Source organism: Leptinotarsa decemlineata, unplaced genomic scaffold (genome assembly GCF_025532065.1).
Source record: "Leptinotarsa decemlineata unplaced genomic scaffold, Ldec_3_MD MMD2_tig00026340_RagTag_RagTag, whole genome shotgun sequence".
In the NCBI taxonomy this organism is placed as follows: Eukaryota; Metazoa; Arthropoda; class Insecta; order Coleoptera; family Chrysomelidae; genus Leptinotarsa; species Leptinotarsa decemlineata.
In genome coordinates this window covers 5361836-5381869 of record NW_027412694.1, presented here as the reverse complement: position 1 = coordinate 5381869, position 20034 = coordinate 5361836, and the positions used below count along the sequence as shown (strand labels likewise).

The 20034-nt window shown below is 35.0% G+C and overlaps 1 protein-coding gene across 2 annotated transcripts in view; it reads right to left on the bottom strand.

Moving 5' to 3' along the window:
- LOC111502962 (uncharacterized) overlaps positions 1 to 20034 on the bottom strand; it is a 493652-nt gene that overhangs the window by 451551 nt on the left and 22067 nt on the right. For both annotated transcript variants that reach the window (XM_074183432.1, XM_074183430.1), the window contains exon 2: positions 1809 to 1981. Coding sequence is in view for 1 of the 2 variants with exons in the window: in XM_074183430.1 (XP_074039531.1) it covers positions 1809 to 1820 (12 nt within the window). In the remaining variant the exon portion in view is untranslated. The remainder of the gene's footprint in view (positions 1 to 1808; positions 1982 to 20034) is intronic.

Here is a 20034-nt window from a genome sequence, read left to right as displayed (position 1 = left end):
GGTGTTTGGAAAAAATCTTTCCTTTCTCCAGTATTCAAAAGTGGAAACAGAAATGATATTCAGAATTACAGGGGTATCTCGAAAATTTCTTGTATTCCCAAAGTATTTGAATCTTTAATTACGGATGAAATATTCAATAATTTCAAACACGTCATAATAGATGAACAACATGGATTCTACAAGGGAAGGTCTACTGCTACCAATTTGGCTGTCTATCAAACTTCATCACAAATAAGCTTGAGCAAGGGTTCCAAGTTGATGTTATCTACACGGACCTTGCTAAAGCCTTCGATTCAGTTTGTCATGAACTATTAATTTTAAAACTTAATAATCTTGGAATAACGGGCAGATACTTGAAATTTATTGAATCCTACCTTTCCGGTAGATCGCGAAATGTGAGGATAGCTGACAGTGTGTCAGAAACAATTCATGTAACTTCAGGGGTTCCGCAAGGTTCGCACATTGGTCCTGTATTATTTCTACTCTTTATTAATGATGTTAAATCAGTGTTTAAATACTGTAATATCTCTCTGTATGCGGACGACCTTAAATTTTTCAAAACAGTGCAATCTACCAATGATATTGGTAGATTGGAAACTACTCCATTAATGATGCAACTCTTCAAACTGTCAAAAGCTTATGTGATTTGGGAATTACTTTCGATAAAGATCTAAGCTTTATTGATCATATCAATAATATCTGTAATAAAGCATTCAGAATGGTCGGATTCATCAAAAGGAATACCCGGCATATTACAGAATATGATGCTATAAAGACATTATACTTTTCACTGGTTCGGAGTATTTTGGAATATAATAGTGTAATTTGGTGTCCTCTCTATTCTTGTCATAAAGAGAGGCTTGAAAAAGTACAAAATCGCTTTTCTAAATATATAATTTGGAAACTTGGCCTACCCTACTATGGATTTACCTCGCAAATGAGGCTGTCGGTATTAGATTTATTATCACTTGAGGACAGACGCAAACTTGCAATGGTTCTATTCCTTCATAAAATAATAAACTTCCACTACAATTGTTCAGCTCTTTTAGATGACCTTTGCCTTTCTGTTAACTCAAGATCCTTAAGAAGCAATCGCATTTTTTCATTTGGGTTGCGATTCCACAAGACTAACTATAGCTCGATGGCAATGAGTTGTAGGGTTTGTTTGCACATTGATGTAATATTTGGGACCTTGTTACAATTCTGTAATGTACTTGACATAGTTACGTTTTTGTTTCATAATTTTATTATTCATTAGTGTTGAATGTCTTTAAGCTTATTTTTGTTTTTTTAATATTTTTTTTCATGTTCCATTTGGTATTTTATTAATAGTTTGTGGTGGGTATATAAATAGGTTTATTTATTTTTAAGCAATTATAATAGTTATATTAAGGATTTTACTTGTTGGGTTCATAACTGAACTCTAATGCTTGACTGGTTTCAACAATTGAAACTTTCTTGACGTACCATTTGGGATTTTATAATAATTCTGTAGTGTACTTGACCGATAAATAAAATAAATAAATAAAAATAAATAAATAAGTCAGGGACTTTTTGCCAATCATTTCATCGTGTAAGAAACTTGGGAGAGATGAATGTCTCGGATTTTATACCAATAATGTATTTTTCAGTGACTTCCATTATTTCTTGAAAGAGTTATCAAAAATGATTGAATATTTGCAGATAATAAATAATTCCCGAAATTGGGTAAATTGGTTATTGTCATGAAACAGCAAAACACCAAAATTTTGCGCCGTGACCAAAATGTAATCCAACAGATTTCTCAGAGTTGAATATTCTGTACTCACCATGAAAACCATGAAAAATCTCTTTCTTCCTCTTATCAGCAATAAAACGGCTTTTCTACGCGAAGTGTGGACTCTTCACAATTCCTTCGCACTAATATTCCAGAGCATTACACACGATTTATGATTTTATACAATTTGTTGATTACTTTTCGAGTGGAGTGATTTCTTGGAATCTGAAAAGAAAAAGAAATTGAATGAATAAGTTTTCGAGGGGCGTTGGTTGGGATTTCAATTGGTGACTTTGAATCCAATGAATTGTGACGTGATAAGCGTTATCTATTTCATCATGATAGTCAAGGGCGTACCGTTTAATTTTTCATAAAAGGTTGTTGGAAGTGCATTTTCAGGTGTGTTGAATTCGATTTCAGAGAGATTTTGGTTTAAAACGATCACATAGACCATTTATTCATTTTGAATATATGTAATATTCGAGTGGACTTTTATGAAAGTTGAAAAAATACAGAAATGCTTCATTCTTACATACTCTTATGTATGAATATTCGAATGGAAATGAATTGTAAAATAAGAAAAACAATTATTTTCTTGAAAACGTTTGAAAATTATTGGGATTTTTCTTGAGGTCTCAAAAAATGTAATTCCAATAATAGACACATGGAAAATAAATAGTAACAAAACATTGAAGACAATCAAACAAACACACAAAGGACTTTAAACATCTTTGCCCCCTCTTGTCCTGGTTTTAAATACCTTCGAGACACTGAGTCATTGTTATTCTCATCAGTGCCATAAAAAAATTGACTTGAAATATAATTATGGTGTTTTTCCTATTTTTAGAACATGCTTCATTCATACTGTAGCTTCGTCAAGCTAACATTGTTACGGAACACCGAAAAATTCATGTTTTATAGTAACGTCTCAGTTGTGATGACTCAGCCATTATTGTGAAAATAGTAATGCATAGTAGTTAGAAGTATCTAGAGTAAATACCAATTATGAATTAAATATATTAAAATGTCAATGTATTTTATTTCTCACATGAATGAGTAAAACTTTACCCCAGGTATCTATATTGCCCTTTTTCTTTCGTATATCAACTACCTATTGGAAAAAACAAAGAATCCGATATATTGCTCTGCCGACGGCAGCACACTTGTTTCGTCATTCCATTCGGATTCCAGGAAATCGGCAGCAGGAGGTTGCATGAGGTTGATGAGGATCTAGAAGTAATTTCAAATTGGGGTGAAAACCAGGTTCAATTCAATGCCACAAAAACCCAGGCATCGGTTTTCTCCAAAAAGATAAATGTCTCTGAACCGGGTATAGTAATGTCAGGTCAGACAATTCCACTTTCTGCTTCATTAAGTAGGTTGAGGGTTGGAATGAACACCAATATGTCTTGGCAAAGCCGCAAAATCTTGCAAAAGCCGCTTCTCAAAAGCTTGGAAGTCTTCCGAACCCGAAAACTGTACACAACTCAACAATTGTTGAGTGTGCAGTAATTGATCTAATGAATAAAGTTGTGGGAGCCTTGGATCGATCAGAAAAGTGCTTAACCATTTTCCTCGATCTCGCCAAGGCCTTCGACACTGTATCTCATGCCAAGCTCTTTGACAAATTATTTAACTACGGGATTCGTGGTCCAACGTTACTTTTAATAAAAGACTATCTCTCACACAGAATGCAAAAAGTAGAAATTGACAACCATTTGAGCAGCTCTAGAGAAGTCACAATAGGAGTTCCTCAGGGAACAGTATTAGGTCCATTACTTTTCCTTGTATATATTAACAGTATCAGTAAGATCAACAATTTTAACGAACATCTTATCTCGTATGCAGACGATACAGCTATTGTAATTGTAGGTGACTCTTGGGATAATGTGTTCCTTAAATCTGAAAAGGTTCTCCAAGACATACAAACATGGCTTAATTTCAATCTACTGACCTTAAACATAAAAAAGACAAAATATGTAACATTTACTTTATTACATAGAGATCAACCAGTTAATAATACAATCAGTATACATCAAAAGGACTGTAATACGAATGATTGTTCCTGCCCTAATATAGAAAAGACTCAAAATATAAAATACTTAGGTGTGATGGTGGATCAACATTTAAGATGGGAGGTACATGCCAATTACATGATCAAACGACTCAGGATACTGATGAGACAATTCTACGCCCTCCGTGATATTCTAGATAAAAACAATTTATTAATGATTTATAACTCCCTAGCCGAATCGGTATTAAGATATTGTATCACCGTTTGGGGAGGAATGTTTGACAACGTTCTGAGCCGACTTCAAACAACCCAGAATACTGTCCTAAAAATATTATTCAAGAAACCTAAAATTTTCTCAACAGAAAAATTGTATCAAGAAAATGGATTAATGAATACCCGTAGTTTATATATTTATAACTGTCTCCTATGGATGCATTCAAATAAACATAACTTTACTTCCACTAAAATATATAACAATGAAATACAAAGGCAAACCAGATCGGTTGAAAATCTATTCATCAGTATCCCAAAGTTCAATAAAACTCATACACAAAGATGTATTTTTTATTTTGGTGCTAAATTTTTCAATGTGTTACCCATGGAAATCAAGGTTATAGAAAAACCACATCTGTTCAAAAAAGCGGTAAAAAATTGTATACGTGAAAACCCAAATATATTTTGCATTATCTGATCTCCCCACTCAATTCATAAGAAAGACTCCAGTCTCTATTTCCCTCACTCTCTCTCTCTCTCTCTCTCTCTCTCTCTCTCAACTTCATTTCTTTATGTAATTTTACTATTTTTCTCTATTTTGTTACTTTTTTTTTCTTTTAACATCTCAGTGAATAAGTATTAGTTTATTAATGTACTTAGTTGTACACCCTCTATATTAAAAGTGATTTTACATGTATTATTTAGGTACTACTAATTTCTCGCTCGGCGATTCATAACTAGTGTGTAGTCCACTTCGAGGTGGGTTGACAAAGCAGCACAAGCGTATCACATGCTTAGGTAATGTCGCCCCACTCGAAATGGAAATTTATTGTTTACAAACATTGTACTATATAATTGCACTGTACCCAATCTGAATTTATACATTATACATTATACGTTTTATAAAGCACAGATCAAACCTTTGGAGTATTGTTCTCATCTATGGAGCTCCGCCTCTAAGCATACCCTGAAGCTGTTGGATTCCATCCAGAAAAAAGCCATCCGCATGATTGACGACGCGAATATCACTTGCAACCTTGATATAGTCTGGAACATCGAAGAAAGGTTGGAGATTGGTCTCTCTCCCATAGATACTTTCACGGAAAGTTTTCAAGTGACTTGGTACATTCGATTCCATAAAGAGCGGTACATATCAGAAAAACGCAACGGAATGTAGCTGCTCATCCTTTTCATTTGGATAACCGCATTTATGTGTATGAACTACCGAGAACGTTTTCAGAAATGGATTCAATCTCCAGCGATTCAAATCCAATGTGAAAAATGAATATTACTGGAGTTTTTCCCAACACCAAATCGTTATTTTTAACACCACAATACGTGTTTCAATCACCAAATGATCATCTTCAAAGAGGAAGATTAAAACTAGAAATTAGTGCGAGCCAATCCTATTTATGCTATAAAGGTAACCCATACAGGTAATCCAGGCGTACCAACCATACAGGTATACCAACCCAGATTAATTTTACAATTTTGCCTTATCTAACAATCTAACAATCTTGAATAGAGGCACGGAGCCAACATTTATTAATGCCCGTAGCCAAACATTAATAGATATCACGCTCACGACAGCCGAAACATCAAACAAAATCCAAGACTGGCAAGTCTCGGACCATATCTCTATGTCAGACCACCGTTGGCTGACCTATACGGTAAGCCAGGATCTCAGGACTACTGTAAAATCCCGTGACCCGAAGAGGACGGATGTAGCTCTATACAATCGACTCTTAAGAGGAGCTCTGCGGGAAACAGAGGTCCTGACTCCTGGCAACAATGAAGAACTGGAAAGGTACACAGTATCTATCCACAACAAAATAGACATTGCCTATAAGGAATTCTGTCCGATGAGGATGGTTCAAACGCATGGCACAACCAACACATGGTGGTGCCCTGAATTGGAATAACTCAGGAAGACAGCGAGAACGACCTTCAACAAGGCAAAACGTACAAGACTCGAAGAGGACTGAGTTATATATCAAGCCAACCTCAGAGAGTTCAAAAAAGTCTGCAGACGAAAGCAAAGAGAAGCCTGGAGAGCCTATTGTGAGGCAGTCGAAGACTTTCCACTAGCTTCTAGGCTACAAAAGGCACTCTCAAATGACCACCATAAGACTATCGGCATCCTGACGAGGGAAAATGGCGACAAAGCCGCCAACCTCCAGGAGAGTGCTGGGATTCTTATGGAAACTCACTTCCCAGGTTCTGTCTTTCGTGGAACGGCGAACTGGACGGATGTACCAATAACACCCTCACAATATGACTGGCAATATGCTAGTACAGTAATTGATGAGGATAAAATAAGATGGGCTATATCGGGCTTCTTTCCCTTCAAGTCACTAGGGCCTGACTGTATAAGACCAGCCCTACATCAGTGGGGACTGGACACACTTATGCCACACCTGGTTGGAATATTCAGAGCCTCTCTAGTTCTGAGGTATATTCCCAGTAAGTGGAGAGAAGTAAGAGTAGTATTTATACCCAAACCAGGTAGGATGAACTACACCCTACCAAAATCATTCCGACCAATTAGTCTCACATCGTTTTTCTTAAAAACCATGGAGAGGTTATGTGAGCGGTATATAAGAGATGAAGTACTTGTTAACAACCCACTTCATCCAAATCAGCATGCATATACCCCGAGAAGGTCTACTGATTCGGCCCTTCACCATGTGGTTGGCAGAATCGAGAGATCATTGGAAAACAAAGAATCCACCCTGGGTATATTCATAGATATCGAGGAAGCGTTTGATAAAACAACCTTTCCAACAATTACCCAGCAACTACACTTCAGGAATGTACCCCTGGTAGTAGGAGAATGGATACTCCAGATGCTCTCTAGCAGAGCAATAAGTATTAATGTAGAAGACATCACAGTAAAAGGACTGGTCATGAGGGGATGTCCACAGGGAGGGGTCTTATCACCCCTTCTCTGGAACATAGTCCTGGATACCCTAATTGATCACCTTAACAAAATGGATTCTACACAATTGCATACGCAGATGACATAGTTATCTTGCAGACCGGCAAATTTGTAAACACACTGTGTGATAGAGCGCAGGATGGGCTCAAATTAATAGAAACATGGTGTAAGGAACACTCACTGTCGATCAATCCCAAGAAGACTGAGATGGTCCTTTTCACCAGGAAAAGAATTTTACGATTGCGCACGGCTGGTGTAAACCTCGAAGTAGGAATGGGTCAATTGAGGCTGGGCCTATGGCGGGAAGCGCTTACTGCGCAACCTCTGCTGCAGACAACAAGTGATGCAATTGAACCCAGGTTTGTGTTTATTAAACCCTACAAAACACAGAGTCAGATGCTACAAATGCAATATGGATTTATACAGATGGCTCAAAAACCAATGAAGGCTCAGGATGTGGAGTGTACTCCAGATCACTAAGCCTAAGGATTAAGTGGGGAATGGGAAGAAATACCAGCGTGGTCCAAACAGAACTGGCTGGTATCTCCATCGCCACAAAAGAAATAACCAAGAAAAGAATTTCTAGCAAAAACATAACAATCTGCACTGATAGCAGACAAGCACTATTAGCCTTGAACAGACAGCGTGTTACTTCAGGGCTAGCACTAGAGTGCCACCAAGATTTAGCCAAAGCCTCGGTAGATAATAACATTTTCCTGAGGTGGGTTGAAGGGCACGACAGGAGTAAAGGTGATCGCATTGCCGACTCTATAGCCAAGGAAGCGGTGGACTAAGAATTTTAGGACCAAGTGGCACCCACGGCCTGATGACTTCGACAATTGCGGAACTAGTCAAATGTTACACCCATGCTCAATCTTTAAAGAGATGGGATGAAATCAAAGGATGTAACCTTGCCAGGATCATCTTGGGCGACCCTGGGAAGCTGGCGCCGAAGAAATATCTGGCGATGACCAGGAAAAATCTACGCCTTACAGTAGGATTTCTGACTGGCCACTGTCAGCTAACGAAACACCTACATATTATGGGGCTAGCTAGGAAGATGAGACTGTCAGGCATGTCCTGTGCGAGTGCCCGGAGTTATCGTTAATAAGAGAGTGTGTGTTCGGCGAGTCTTGGCCTACACCTGCCGATATAAAGGAGATGTCTCCCAGCGAGCTGTTCACCTTCCTGGAAAGGACAGGATGGACGATGACCTAGGAGGACAACTCCTCGGGAGGATGTACAATGGGTCACATGTGGCCTAAGTGCGTGGGCTTACACTCACCCTCCCTACTCTACAGATACATATATCTATTATTCTACAATATATGTTCATATAAAACAATTTTCAGCTATATAAAAATTAATTTCACAATATTGCCTATCCAAATTTATTTTTGCAATGTGTCCTTATGTAGTAATCAGTAAACCTAAGAACATTATTTTATTTTAACAAGCTATATAGTATGCTCTTTGGTATAGGTCCGTCATCGTTATTCATAATATTATTGTGTTTACTTATTTCTACACTCTCATAGGCATCTAGTTGTCTGTTGTTGTTAACCTGTCTAACTAATCTTAATGAACTGAAGTCTATGGAATGGTTTTTTTTGCAAAATATGATAGGCGACTGCTGATTTTTCAGGTCTTCCATATTTTAAGTGTGCTATGTGTTCCTTATATCTTACTTTAATACATCTTTTTGTCTGTCCATGATATTTTGCATCGCAGTCCTTACATTCAATTTCGTAAATTCCAGACTTTTGCGAATTCTCGACTTTGTCTTACTTCTTTTGGAATTCCCAAAAGGCTCTGTAGTGTATGACTAATGAATGTAAGGACTGCGATGCAAAATATCATGGACAGACAAAAAGATCTATTAAAGTAAGATATAAGGAACACATAGCACACTTAAAATATGGAAGACCTGAAAAATCAGCAGTCACCCATCATATTTTGCAACAAAACCATTCCATAGACTTCAGTTCATTAAGATTAGTTAGACAAGTTAACAACAACAGACAACTAGATGCCTATGAGAGTGTAGAAATAACTAAACACAATAATATTATGAATAACGATGACGGACCTATACCAAAGACCATACTATATAGCTCGTTAAGATAAAATAAAATAATGTTGTTGGGTTTACTAATTACTACATAAGGACACATTGCAAAAATAAATTTGGATAGGCAATATTGTGAAATTAATTTTTATATAGCTGAAAATTGTTTTATATAAACATATATTATAAAATAATAGATAAGGCAAAATTGTCAAATTAATCTAGGTTGGTATACATGTATGGTTGGTACGCCTGGATGGTTTACCTGTATGGGTTACCTTTATAGCATGAATAGGATTAGCTCGCACTAGTTTCTAGTTTTAATCTTCCTCTTTGAAGATGATCACTTGGTGATCGAAATACGTGTCGAGGTGTTGAAAATAACGATTTGGTGTTGGGAAAAACTCCAGTAATAATCATTACTACACCAAAGGTTCCAAACAGTGCATCATAAGTCCAATGTGAAAGAGTACTTTCACACAGGCACCGCTCTCAGAGCACCTTCAGGATTTTCCTGAGTGCTTGTGTTTTGCCCTTAAAAAAACACATACCTATACAGGCTGATTCACGGTGGATTAGACGTTTCTGGTGAACCAGACAATGGATCACTTTTAAAATGGAATGAAGAGCTTTCCGAAAATATCGCATTACAATTATTTCTGGTTATAATTTTTCTAGAAAAAAAAATCTACCTATGCCGTAGTATATATAGGTAATACATTTCATATGATCCAATTACATTGAATATGCAAATTCAATTTCACTTCGTCCTTTCTTATTACAATGTGAACTGATAAAGAGATAGCAAGTATCCAGCGGAATTTATAAATTATCTACCTTGTTGGGGTAAAGACGATCCATTATCACCAGTGAGATAAGATAAGGATGAAATGTTTATTTGATGTGACAATATAATGAAGTGAAACTGGTTCACTTGAAGAAATTCTGAATTTGGTGATAACAAAATAATCTCTATCATTTTCTATATAAAAAACACGCAAAAAATGAGATGCAAAAGAATATCATTAACATAATTATTATAGACCAATACTGAAGCCTTTAAAAAAGGTGAAAATTTAATAAAAATCATAGTAGAATGACACCCATTGAAAAGGGAAGATGATATAACCAAAATGAAAAATATATAAATAAATTTATATCGATTTCCGGGAAAACAACAAGTCCTATGGAAAAAAATTGGATGGCAAGGTTGTAGGTAATGAAAAGATCCACAACTTTTGTATTAACACTTTTTCCACATAATGTCAAAATTTATGTTTTTGTCTTTTACAAAAAAACCAAATACACTGTCATTTTTCAGACTTGAAATATTAATTTTTTCACTTTATTTTGATTCAATATCGAAAAAGCACCTTAATTTTCAATCGATTTTTTTAAAATGAGTCGATTGGCTTCCTGTTCGTTGAAATCTCCACTTTCTGATAGTGTAAAAAAATACGTCACTATGGTAAATGTTTCCAGAAAATGCAAAAAACCAAAAAAACTCGAATCCAAAAAATTTTTTCTAACGAGAAAAACAATTTCAAAATAATAAAAACGTTAATGGAAAGATTACAAGGATCTTTCTGTAAACAAGCAAAAGAAAATGCTGATGTTGATATAATCAAGTACTCAAAAGAAATTTCTAAAGATACAAATAAAACTTGATTGTGGGTCAAGATATAGATCTTTTTGTCCTTTCGAATCAATTGAATTCAAATAATCATAATATTTAGGCCAAGTTTTGTAAATGTGACATATCATTTCTTCACGTCTAACAGTTTCAAACATGAATCTTTTTAAAATATCGTTCGCATTTTTGCATTTTTTTTCAGGTTGCGATACAACATCTGGATTTTCCAGAAAAGGAATGAATTGTTTATTCATTATTAGGTGATGAAAATTTGTCAAATTTGGCCAAAGCAGATATCGTCAGGATTGAAATTAATCAAATCTAATCATAAGTGTAAAAATGATATTGAATCAATTAAAATTTAGAGAATATCAATTGGCAAAAATTGGATTATCTTTCATGTTGGCAAATCTCCCACCCATAGAAGGTGCAGCAGAACAATATTCTCACAGGGCATATTATCAGTTTTAAACTTGTCTGGGTAAGGAACTGACAGCAACAGATTGGAGCTGGAAGCAACATCAACGTGGAATCATGCCTAAATTTACGTGAAATGGAATTAATTCCGAAAATATGGCTCAAAACTATTTGCTGCAGCTATGAAACTGGATGTAACAATTTAAAATGTGGCTGCCAAAAACAAGGTTTAAAATGCACAAATTCATGCTCAAGTCGTCATGGCTCTAAAAAATGCTCTCATGTGGGAAAAAAGCCTACGAGGAAGTTAATGATTCAGATGAAATTGTGGATGAAGAAGCAATGCAAATAATGGAAATAATATCGGAGATGAAGACGGTGATGGTCTTGAAGATTTCGAAGATCTGCTAGAATAGGAAAGGTTTGTCGAGTCTAACGACGAAAGAATCCCATCAAAGAGACAAAAACTAATGTATTGAAAAATACTGTAATGAATGGATAATATAATCAATAAGTATCTCATCTGAAGACTACGATTCACAGGTATATTTATTTATTATGAGAATTTCTATGACAAAAATGAAATTAGAATTCAATAAAACAGTTGAAGAAAATTATAGCAGTCACATTTTTCAGATGGAATTCTCTTTGAATCCTATCTTTGATATTTTAAATTGAAGGGGTTAATTTTTGGGAAAGAAAGTTTTTGGCTTTCTACTACTCCATCTTGATACAAGGATGAGGGAGTCTTCCAAAGAAAGGAAGGAAGTAACTCTATACATGGATGTGTAGATCAAGCAAAGAAGTAACTTTCAGGCACAATCCTAATGTTTTATGGATTTGTAATTTTTTTGTTCATAAATATGACGTGGAATCTTATGTTACACGATTATTAAAAGTATTAATTTTATCAAATAGCTCAAAATTCAACATAATGATTGAAAAAAAATTTATGGGTTCTAGTTTTTTACATTTTCTGAGAACATTTACTATAGTAACGTATATTTTTTTACCCTACTAGAAAGTAAAAATTTCAATGAACGAGAAGTCCACCAACTTTTTTGAAAAAGCAGATGAAGAAGCATGAATTTTCGATTTAAAGTTAGGGTGCTTTTTCGATATTAAATCAAAATAAGATGAAAAAAATTCATATTTCGAATTCAAAAAATTACACAGTGTTTGGTATATGAAAGGGGGAGTTTTTAACAAATTTTATATTTTCTTTTGTAAAAGATAAAAATAAAAAATCAACATATTGGTTATTGGAGTTTTTCACATAAATTTTAAGGTTAGGTGGAAAAAGGGCAAATGCAAAAGTTGTAGATCTTTTCATTACCTACAACTTTGCTTTTCAACTTTTTTCCATAGGACTTGTAGTTTCGGTGGAAATCAAGATATACCAATTTTTACCCTTGAAAACTTATCACCTCTCACTTCCCGACCTCAAATTGACCGCAATTTATTTTTCATCTCATTTTTGTTATATTTACTGATTTTTCTAACGGTTCTCACCCTACAATACTTTTTTTTGGTTTAAAAAATTTTCGACCCTGGTCTATATTCGCAAAGTTCAATATACAACCGCTTCTTTTGTTCCTCTGACAAACATCAATTGAAAGGGTGAGGAAGCCAGACTCCAACCTGGCCTAAACCAAGTTGACTTTCCACAATTACTTCACTGAAAGCACGAACAATAAATTACATACAGAGAAGTTAGAGTCAGGCTGAAATAACTTATCTATTTCTGCATGTTCAACTTTTGATAACGGAGATTTTCGATCTAATCGAAATTAAGTCTACAGTTGTTTTTTTATCGGTTTCGCTACCTCTTTATAGTCCTGTTTTTATTTGCTACCGTTACATTGAGCCACTTATGTTGTCTTGATTCATCAGCTCACTTATACACACATATGTCATACAAATATGTGTATGACACATATAACTCTGGATTGGAGTGAATGTCATTTCTATTCATTTCGAAGATCAAATGAAGTCTGGTTCTACCTGAGGTGGCATGGATATACATATGTATCGATGCGTCTGTGGTAGAAGAGGCCTTATTTTCAGCGTTAAATTAAAATTTCAAATAATGGAGGAACATTTCCGGGAGTCGACACTTTTCTATGGAGAATTTCCTTCTCTTTTATAATCTTTTCGTTTCAGTCCTCAAATATTCATAGTTTCAATGTTATTAACAAAAAACTGGAATACCCCATTTTTCCTCGATTATTTTGTTTATAACAATCGTAGTTTTTCACCCACTGTAAAATCCTTCGAATACATTTTTTGGGCTCATTTAGCATTATGTTTATAGTCTAATTTCAAATGTTACTTGTAATTTAATTGAGGGAGTATAAGACGAAGACAGAAAGGGAAACACAAAGCCAAGATGTGTACGAGTTAGCTGCAGCTAAAGTTTCAGAAAAGAACTGCAGCATTCGGAAGGTGATTGATCATTTCGGTCTATGTCATGTATCTCTTTATAGATATATCAAGAAACAGCAGACAAACGAAACCCCTAAAATCGGCTATCTTAAGCCTAGACAAGTATGAAGAACAAGAAATCAAAACGTCATCATATGTCCTTGAATGCCCATAAATATATTTTAGATTGCTTCCTATGGAAGTCAGATAAGTAGCTTATGAATGCGCTGGGCATCTAACTGCCAAAAATATTTCCCTTCTTGGCACTAAAATAACCTGGCGGGTTCCGACTGGTTCCAAAATTTTATGCTCAGAAATGCTAATGTCTTTAAGGACACCGTAAGCGACGTTACTAAGTCAGACAAGACTAATGTCGATGCTTTCTTTGAAATATATCAAGGACTTCTCCAAAAATACGAGTTCAGCGCTTCCAGAATACGGAACATTGATGAAACCGGGGTCACAACAGTCCAAAATTCTAAAAAAATTGTAGCTGCTCGTGGCCAGAAGCAAGTTGGTGGCATCACATCGGCTGAGAGGGAAACCCTTATTCTAACAATTGCTTATGCCTGTAATCCTGCTGAAAACTTTATTCCACCTATGTTTATTTTTTTCGGGAACAAATTTTCTGAAATGTTTGTTTGCGGTATGCCTCCAGATTACATTGGAGCTGCCAATTCTTCCGGTTGGATGACAAAAAAAGAATTTGTAGTTTTTATAGATCATTTTATCGAACATGCAAAACCCACCAAGGAAAAACCACTTTTATTACTTCCCGATAATCATAGCTCACTTGTGAATATTGCAGTTGTTCAAAAGTCTAAAGACTTTGTTATATTGTTATTTCCCCCTCACTGCTCTCACAACGTGCATCCTTCAGACGTAGAAGTATATGGCCCTTTTAAAAACTACGTAAATAGAGCACAGACAACATGGATATATAATAATCCAGGAAAAACAATCTACTGTTTTGACTGATACCTCTGAAAAAAGCTTTGCGAATAGAATATGAAAAAAAAATGAAAAAAAAAACAAAAAAGATGGTGAAGGAAAGGGGAAGAGAAAAGGGAAATCAAAAGGTGAATCAACGAAAAATAAAGATGAAGTGGAAAAAGTTAAAAAAGGGTATTGTGTTTAGATTCAGACACTGGAACTGAGGAGAAGTTTTGTCTGGTCTGGAATGACGCTTATAGTGGGTAGAATGTAAGATATGGGAATATGTTGGATGTCACAGGAGACACTATTTCTTTTGTTTGTATTAATCGAAACTCAGATGGAGACTGAATTTAATTATAAAGAATCTTATACAAAGACTGATTATTGTGTAATATATTTTCTAATACATAATATAAAGTTACCTTTTCATCACTGTTTCTTCACGCTCTTAAATTTCCGGAAGGTGAATTTATATTTAGTATTAGCATTGCACCCGTGCGGAGCCGAGGCGGATCGCTAGAGGATTTATAAGAGCTTTACCACTAGCAAGTAGAAACGGCAGAAAGTATATAGAACAAAAATCAAAAACATAATAATTATTTCACATATAGTATTGAAAATAAAAAGAAATTGTTTTCTGCGATCTGTGAATCAAAGGTTGAAGGAATTAACATGGTGTTACTTTAACTTCTATTGACTTCTATTGTCTTTGACCTCTATTGTCAGAAGAGGACTTTCTTGTCTTGTTTTAATGAAGATGAGCCAATTTCTTGTTATGTCGGGATCCGATTTTTCAAGAGAAAAATTTATTATCGTTTGGTTCAAGACATAACAATACCAATATAACTGGATTTTTCCCCAAAACCAAACCGGTATTTAAACACTTCGACACGTGTTTCGATCACCAAGTGATCATTTCCAAGAGGAAGATCAAACTGAACATATAATGTTATCCTTAATTAAACCATAGATACCTATTCTAGATACCTGCGTCCTGGCGTCTTGAGTGTCTTGAAATAATTTCACAATATTGCTTTATCTACAAGTCTTGAATTATTTTTCCAATGTGTCCTTATGTGGTAGTCAGATAAATCTAATAATTGAAATATTATTTCAACAAGCTATATTGTATACTGTAAGGTAATATTGGTCCACAATTGCTATTCATAATATTATTATGTTTACTTATTTCTACACTCTCATAGGCATCTAGATACCTTTTGTTGTTAACTTGTCTAACTGATCTTAATGAACTAAAGTCTATGGAATGGTTTTGTTTCAAAATATGATGGATGACTGCTGATTTTTCTGGTCTCACATATTTTACGTGTGCTAAGTGTTCCTTATAGATATAAGGATCTTTTTGTCTGTCCATAATATTTTGCATCGCAGTCCTTACATTTACTTTCGTAAATTCCAGAGTTTTCTCGACTTTGACTTTTGGATTTTCTGAAAGGCTCTGGAGTGTATGACTTGTTTTCAAAGAACTAGGTATGCAGGTGGTTTTTAATAGTAAAATATACAAATTTCTATTGTGAACGTGGTTTATAAGTATGTGACAATTTGATTTTAGATTCTAGCTTTGATCAGGAGAGATACACATATAACAAATACTGTTTTCTTTTGTACATTTTTCTCATATTACTGAAACCTCTTAGAATCAGACTTTCACAATGATAACTGTATACAATTATGAACAAATGATATATGAAGTTTGTTCATTACATATCATAGACAAATATACATTCTGTTATATATAAGTTTCAGTAAATTATTTTTACGACCGAAACAATACTTGAGAGTATATCTTCCATCTGTGAGTACCTACCAACGGCGAAACTATAAAATATAGTAATTATTGATTTCGTAACAGTGCACTTTGTATCATCAATATCAACATTGTTGTTGCTCCGAGAAAACCTGAATTTATTTGCGATAATTTAATGATAATGAGACAAAACTGGTAACGCTAGTTTTGGCTTTTATTTACATAAACTATGGTCATGGAGTTGGGAATGATGGACTTTTATGAAATATGACGATATAATGATGCTGGAATACATAATGTTCATAAAACACAGTTTACATGGAAACATTTTTTCGAAATGAACAAATGGCAGATGCTACAAAGAAATTACTAAAGATTTTTTTGTTGCTGAATAAATCTGACCTATAATTTGATTCAATATTTGTTATTGTTGTTTCATAATTTCGTAGTTACCCAGTAGTCGCCAACCTGTCGATCGCGAGCTACCGGTAGCTCGCGTAGGCAATTCTGGTAGCTCTCACAACGATTTCAATTTAAAAAATACAAACTGCAAAAATCAGAGAAGCTTCCGAAAATTCCACAAAAAAATCTAATTGTCATAATATGAAACATAAACAGCAGCAACGTTGCGGTGAGCGATCTGCCGCTGATGCCATCAAGCTAGAATCGGCTAGAACCGACCAGCCGGACCAGCGCGTTAGTGTTCGAGAACGATATGGATTGCTTTGAACGGGATAAGTACGCACGGCGCGGCGATATTTCTCTTAGTTTAAAACTGAACGCGTAACCAACGTCCAGCGGTTGGGTTAGTAGAGAACAACAAAAATAATATTATGGCAAGCAGTTGTAAGAAGGTAAAGACATACCAGTTTCATTCGGAATGGGAAGAACAATACTTTTTTACAGAAGTTAAAGATAAAAATGTGTGTTTGTTATGTAATACTTCGGTCTCCTTTGCTAAAAAAGGAAATATTGAGAGACATCATAAAACTGTACATTCTAATTTTGAAAAATCATTCCCACTACATTCTGCCGCCAGAAAGGAGAAACTGATACAGTTAAAAAAGCAGTTAATTGGACAACAATCAATATTTTTAAGAACAGTCGACAAAAATAAGGCTGCAACTGAAGCATCGTACCGTGTGTCCCAGATAATTGCACAAAAAAGAAACTTTATGAAGACGGGGAAATGATGAAACAGGCGTTTTTAGAAGTTGCTGATTCGTTATTTGCCAACTTTAGAAATAAAGACCAGATAGTTTCAGCTATAAAATCTATGCACTTTCTGCTAATACAGTGATGAGACGTGTAAAAGTAATGAGCAATGCTATTTTTTTACAGTTAAGAACTGATTTAGATAACTGTGTTAATTTTTCACTTCAACTGGATGAATCAACAGATGTCGTTGACACTGCCCAGATGGCCGTGTTCGTCAGGATGGTTTTTACTGATTTTACGATTAAAAAAGATCTTTTGAAGTTCATTCCACTGAAAGGACAAACTACTGGACATGAGTTGTTTTCTCATTTAAAAAATATTATTTCTTCCGAGAAAATTCCAATATCGAAAATGGTAGGCTTGACAACCGATGGCGCTCTAGCTATGGTGGGTTGTGATAAGGGTCTGGTGGCGTTATGTCGTAAAGATGAAACTTTTCCGCAATTTCTCTGTAACAACTGCATTATCCATCAGCAAGCATTATGTGGAAATTTCCTGAAACTAAACAACGTTATGAAACTGGTGGTAAAAATTGTGAACAAGATTAGAGCTCAAGCGTTACAAAGAAGATTATTCAAAACCTTGGCCGATGAAGTTGACTGTCAATACGGGGACCTACTCCTTCACTCTGAAGTCCGATGGTTAAGTAGAGGACGGGTGCTGAAACGTTTTAATGATGTCCTATCTGGTATAATTCAATTTTTCAAACAACGCGATGAACCGACTCCGGAACTAGAAAATTCAATCTGGCTTAGAGATTTTGGTTTTCTCATGGACATTACAGAGAAATTAAACGAACTCAATTTGCAGCTTCAGGGGAGACACAAAGAACTAGCGGAAATGATTTCTGATATAAAAGCATTTATTAAAAAGCTGGAGTTTTGAGAGCAAAACCTAATTAACAGCGATGCCAAGCATTTTCCTATTCTTTCAGAAAAAATATCTCAAAATCCAATAGAACCCTATGACAACGAATATCATGTAGAAATAATTTCTACCCTGAAGAATAACTTCAAAAATCGTTTTAAGGATTTCAATGAAATGGCTTTAGTAGCGCAGTTTCATGTTTCACCCTTTATGGAAATTGATATCTAACAGTTTGTAACTTGTGTTATGCAGAACTTTGGCGAAGACATCGCTGCAACAGAAATGGAAATCATTGAGTTTCAAAATGATTTAGCCTTAAAATCGTTAGTCTCTAGTACTGAATGTATCTGGCCTATTGTAAGTAAAGACAAATATTCAGTTGTATGCCGTGTGGCCTTGAAAGTGAAAGCATTATTCAGTTCAACCTATTTGTGTGAATCTTCTTTTTCCAATATGAAGTTTATTAAGAACAAATATCGCAATCGACTTACAGATGAACATTTGGATAATTGTATTCGAATGGCTGCATCAAATTATACTGCAAACATTAAAAAAATTATCGATGAGTCTGAGTGTCAGCCTTCTCATTGAACGTGCTTTTTTATTTTTCAATGTTTATGTTCATGATAGTGCGTTACTTTTTCATTGTTATTATTAACTATTTTCAAATCATACGTGACATGCCGTTGTAGCTGAATAAAAGTTTTTGTTTATTTTTCAAACACCTCCGTTTGATAGGTAGGAATGTAGCTATGAACAAGTACTAGTAATATTAGTTATTTTGTTATTAGTTTATTATTAGTACCTATGTATTATGTATTACCAGTTAAATAGTAAAATAAATACATATAATGATAAATTAACTGTGGATTATTTCATTTACGTTGCGTTACGTGGCTTCCGTGTGGGTAGCTCGCTGTTTATTCCAAAATTAACAAAGTAGCTCAACACATTGAAGAGGTTGGTGACCACTGCTCTAGGCAGCTTGTGTCAAAAAAGGGCAGTTTGCAGGAAGTTTAACAAGAGTTTTGAAATTTGGTTCTATATGTTATTTTGGGCTGCTGGACACGAATCTGCGGTTTGCCAACAAAATTTTTTCAAGGGAAATATGTTTTTTTTGCAAAAATTGTAAAAAATCAACTTTGTTTTGGTTTTTTGCGAATAACTCGAAAACTACGCATTTCGTGTAGAAAGATTACCTATACAAAAAGAAATAAGATAAAATTTCCTACATTTCATATCCTCGAAGTTTTTTTCTACTGTCAGTCATTAAGCCATGGAAGAACGCTAAAAGTGAAGGAAAACCCCCAAAACTCCAAAAATCGGGATTTTCAGCGATTTGATACGAGAATGCAACATTGAAGGAATTATTCGTTAAATTTACATTAAGTTGTCTTGTAGAAAAATTCTTTGATTCCTATCACAATTGTCGGTAACTGTTTGAGTAAAATTTAATATATTTCAAAGGATTTCCTGACTTAAAGTTCACTTTCCTTTTACAGGTATAAGTTGAAACAAGGTACTGAAACCCTTTTCTATGCAACAATCTGCTAATTCATCTAGTAGACAAATGATCTTTACTGAATAGCTTTTCAAAACGGGTGCGATACGACGTCTGCCCTCTCCAGACAAGGAAAGACGAAATTTTAAAATATGCTTGTGAAGAACCCCAACCTCGGCAACGTGATCAACATCTTCAAAAACCCCAAGAAGCAGTAATTGCCGCAGGATAACGTTTTCTGTACGGTTACACAGGGAAAACCACACCCACACTCAACCATC